At 41.2% G+C, this 5,000-nt stretch overlaps 1 protein-coding gene across 2 annotated transcripts in view; it reads left to right on the top strand.

Annotated features, from left to right (window-relative positions):
- The window catches only part of jmjd1ca (jumonji domain containing 1Ca), a 64,479-nt gene that overhangs the window by 8,745 nt on the left and 50,734 nt on the right, over positions 1-5,000 (top strand). For both annotated transcript variants that reach the window (XM_072689563.1, XM_072689564.1), the window contains exon 2: positions 1,651-1,803. In XM_072689563.1, the coding sequence (XP_072545664.1) occupies positions 1,651-1,803 (153 nt within the window). The remainder of the gene's footprint in view (positions 1-1,650; positions 1,804-5,000) is intronic.

The following is a 5,000-nucleotide window of genomic DNA, read 5'->3' as shown; positions in this document are numbered from 1 at the left end:
AGAGAATGCCACTGGTTCGAAACTTGGTCATGCAGCTAGCCATCGGCATCCGGGGCCCAGAGAGAGCAAAATTGGGCTTGGTCTCTCCAGGGTCCAAGAGCTGTGTTTAATGCACATGGTTTGAAGTGAAGTGTGGGTGTGGAAAGTGACTGTTGGAAGCTGTGGTTGGCCAACATATGCTGTACAGTTCAATCAGGTATAAGATGGGTAATCTATGGGCTGGGCTGCATGGCAATATGTTATCATTATTGTGTTTCATTACAACATAGCATGTCACAATATGCTTTTTTGCATTTAACGTGATAGTCAGTACTTAGAAAAGTGCCAACAGCTTTGCGTCTCATTACAGAGTCTATTAGTACTGTTTTTTAAATTTTTTTATTTATTGTTTGGTTTGGTTTGGTACTGCCAGTTAATCCACCCGTTCGTAGCTCCCCCTAGCACTAGCAATGCTCCTGGCACTCGGAAGGGGAAGGGCTTAACACATGTATCCTGCACATGTTTTTGGGCAGGCAACACTTAAAAGTGATGAGGGGAGAGAGCACCATGGCAAAGCGGCGTGGCTGTATTAGTATTGTTTTAACTAGATTTAGTGCAGTACATAGTGTAGACTGTTGAATCAAAGTCATTTGTGCTTGTTGTCCATTCCAAACGATAAAAAACAGCATCTCATCATCTTCATTCACTGACTATTTAAATAGTTCCCTCCGTCATGTTTGCATTTTGAATGTATTTTTAAAACTACATATTCTCAGCATTTTTAGAATGCTGAAAAAACACTAAAATAATAAAATAGAAAAAGTTCATGCATATAATGATTTCCTTAGGAATCCTACTCCCTTTTTCCCTAACTAAATTGTGGAATTACAGTTAATAGTCATAAATTATTCAAATTGTGTGATATATACGGGTCTTTGAGCACTCAGTGAACCGTTAGAGATTAACTTAGCATTTGAATGCTGACTGTAAAATGCAGAGATTTTGCTTGTATTTGTGAGTATGTATGTCTTCACACCGGTGCTATCATCTAAAATGTTAGTCTGCTGCCCCACCTTCCAGACACAGTTTTTTTCCTTCCCTCCTACTCCTACAGTATCCAGATTTACATTCCTAGTTAACAGATGGATTTTTCCCTGTATGGTTGTGTTGCATTGAGAGCTCTCCTTGAGAAGAATGGCAAGCACACCTTTCTAGCCATGTCCGTCCCCACAGTGGTAATCATCTCTGCAATGTTGAGCTCCTAGGGTTTGTGTGTATGTATCTCAGACTGGGAGATTTGAACAGCAGAGTGTAATAGGATGTATTCTGCTACAGAAGAGATGGCTTTTGCTCTGTATTTCTGTGTGTGTGTGTGTGTGTGTGTGTGTGTGTGGCTGTCTTTCGGTCTGTTTGTAATTACCCCACTCCATTATGCTTTTATTAATTACATTAATCAAGTGAATGGAGATTGTGTGTGAGCTGTGAGGATGTGCGTGTGTGTGGAAGTGTTTGATGTGTGATGTATGATGTGTGTATGTGTGTGTGTATTTTTGCAACCCACCCCCACTCACACATGCCTCCAGTGTGTGTGTGTTTGTGTGTGAGTTAATGATATTGTCTCACACCTCTAACATCTCACCCCTCCCTTCTCTGTTTCTGTGTGTGTGTTAGGTGTGTGTGGAGTGGGACGGTGAGGCGGCAGCGGAGCGTCACTGGAGGAGACTGAAAGAGGAATGGGAAGTGTTTGTGCTGGAGCACAAGCTAGTGTGGGCCAGGAGGAGAAACACCACCTCACAGGAGAACAGCTCTCTACAACCTGCACTGGTAAGCACGCACACACACACACCCACACACCTTCAATACCCATGATACCCACCCGCACTAAAAACTTCCTTATCCACTGCAAGTTTTACACTTTTACACTTTTTTTTTTGACATCACAAATTTTAAGATTTACAGAAATGCATCATGAAAATGTTATAAAACCAGTGATGTCAGCAGAAAGTGAGTTTTTGCCTTGATTTAAAGACTAAATAACATTAGAACAAATACAAGTAAAATTAAAGAGTAAAAAGTAAAAGGAATGTGTTGTTTACATGGGCAGTAGTCTTTATGGACAAAAGTATTGGGACACCTGCTCATTCTTTTTTTCTTTTTTTTTTAATCATGGGTAATAACAGAGTTTATCCTGCTTTTTTTGGTGTAACTGTCTCTACTCTACAGGGAAGGGCTTTCTACTAGATTTAGGATCATTGCTGTGAGGATTTGGTAGCGTTCAGTGACAAGTGTTCTAGTGTGGTCAGAATGTTAGAAGAACACTACCTCACCTCATCTCCAACTCATCATCCCAAATGTATTGGACATGGCACCATTATTTCAGAGAACATAGTTGCACTGCTCCACAACTCAGTGCTGGGGGGCTTAATTAATAATAATTCTGTATAAGGACTAGACAAGCTGTGTGTGTGCCCGTTTGCACATCTGTGTCAGCAATGCTTGCAGCTTAAAGTAGCTGAATGCATTCATTAGAAAGGGTGTGGCAGATGTTCTTTATATTATGACAAAATTAATTGAAGCTGTTGTCCTTCTCTTGTAAATTTGCTGTTGTCCTTCTCTTGTAAATTTGCTGTTTTGGCAATATGAGGTTTTTGCCTGACAGCGATGGTGTGTTGGTTTGAGAAAAACTGTTAGAAGACCTGATTAAGTTCAGTTAACGCATTCAGTTAACATTCCAAGACTCATTACACACTAAGGTGTATTATTCAGGAACTACCGGGACTTCTGTATAAACTGGAGGGGCTCTTCTCTGGTAATAAAAGTTTGTAGTATCACTTTCAGCCCGTTGGCGGTCCAAAAGCTGTTTAAGGGGTCAACTGAAACTATTAATCGATAGAGATAAACTAGGAATTGGATGGCAACTATAAATACTGGACTTGTTTAAGGGGAGTTTGAAAATGGTATATGGGGATTGCAGTGAGGAGGCATGGGCATGTTCTTTTTTAATTGATTTTTATTAACATTCATGCCAATATCTTTGCCAAAAAATAACACACTCTCATGCATCAAATCACAAAATGTTTCAAAAAATGTACTGTACTGTAACAGTACTGTAAATATGTTTTATAAAGGCGTAAGACTATATATTATATTAGTAACATGCATTAAATGACTTGGTGACTTTTATGAAACTAACATGTAGGTGAAGTCGTGATTAAGGTGAGGAATTCATCAGTCTTTAGGATGAAGGGGTTAACACTACCTATATACACACACATCTCAAAGCCTCCAACATCTACTACTGCAGCTGCTTAGAGAGACAGTAGTTGGAAAGGTTAAGTATTGATTTTTTTTTGTTTGTGTGAGTGAGAGAGATAGCCAGAGTAGAGAGAGAGACAGAGAAAGTCTAGTTCATATCACAGAAGAAATCTTTGTTGTAAGTGGGTTTCACAAGTATTGAAAGTGTATTTTCACACCAGGATCAAACTGGACTTTGCTTGATTGGACTTTGCTTGATTCAAGCTTGTTTGGAGCTGTTTTTGATTGGGGGTTGTTAGCCAGAATAGCATTGGCTGTTGGCTGACGATTTTCCTCACAACTGTGAATATCAGACACTTGAAAGCAAATGGGAGACAGAAAGCATATCTGTGTGTGTGTGTGTTTTGTGTATTTTCAGGACAGAAGTTTTGTATTCGAAAGATCTTGTAGGAAATCCAAGTATCTGGGGTAACCAAGGTTACTTAGACTTAGATCATTCATATCACATAGTTACATAAATAAGTTGTTATGTGTATTCAGCAGAAAACAAATGTGTATGTGTGTGTTACTGTGTGTAATTGTTTGCTCCAATATGTGTCTGTGTGTGCTACTAGTTGTCAAAGCGTAAAAAGGTTTTTGTTGCCAGACTTCAGCTCTAAAGAGTGAGTCACTCCTCTGCCCCTCTGTCTCTCCCTCTGTCTCTCTCTCGTGATCACACACACACACACACACACACACACACACACACACACACATACACATATACACTGCACTTTTCTCCCACACACACTCCTGGGCTGTAGAGATAGAAAAACCAGATTCAACTGAGCAGCTTTTCCAGCTCGTGCTCCGAGCCCTGGCTCTCTGAAGGGATTCTGCTGGATCTGTGTCCTGCCGCAGTGCTCCTTGTACTGGATTTTGGGGCTCACTTATGTAACCTCGTGTGTTACCGTGGCTACTGGCTAGCCGTGTGTTACTATGGGTTACGGTGCGTAACAGGGAGTAACCATGGGTTACGGCCATTTACATGGGTAAATGGGGTAACCGTGGCAACCGGGCTCTGTTTGGCCAACGGACTGCAGAGATAAGAGAGCGTGTCTTGTTTTGTTTGTGTGTGTGTGTGTGTGTGTGTGCTTACTTTAAATTCTCCTTAGTGTTTGTGAGTGTGTACTTATGGAGTGTTTGATGAAAATAGAAGTGTGTGTGTTTTTGTTTTCAGAGTAAAGGGGTGTGTAAACGGTGGTCAGTTTCAGGGCTGCTTCTACTGCAAGTGTGGGAAGAGAGATAGTGGATGGGAGGAAAGATAGTGGACAGAGAAATGGAAAGCGGAAGAGAGACAAAGACTGAGGGTGGGAGAGAGACATAAAGAATGAGTAAAGAGAAAGAGCCGGGGAAAGAAAGGAAGAGACAGGGTGTAGTGGTAGAAAGGGAGAGGAAAAAAGGCAGGATCTGAGAGTGTGGTGGATGGAGAGAGAGGTAGAAATGAATAGAGAGTGAGCGGTGAAAAGAGAGAGAGAGTGGGAGAGGGAGAGGGAGGGAGAGGAGGTTCTGTAGCAAATTTTACAGCCTCTACTGATCCCTCTGTTCTCATTTATCTACCACTGCCAACACACACACACACACACACACACACACACAAACTCACACTTCTCTCTCCGCCTCTCAGTCTCTCTCGCTTTTTTACACTCACACTCTCTATTTTTTCTCTTTTCTTTCCTCTTTCTCTTTCATGTCTCACTCAATGCCACACAAAACCTCTTGAACTC

Source organism: Salminus brasiliensis, chromosome 10, assembly GCF_030463535.1.
Source record: "Salminus brasiliensis chromosome 10, fSalBra1.hap2, whole genome shotgun sequence".
Lineage (NCBI taxonomy): Eukaryota > Metazoa > Chordata > Actinopteri > Characiformes > Bryconidae > Salminus > Salminus brasiliensis.
The sequence above is the reverse complement of the archived record's forward strand: the minus strand, read 5'-3'. Positions and strand labels throughout refer to the sequence as shown.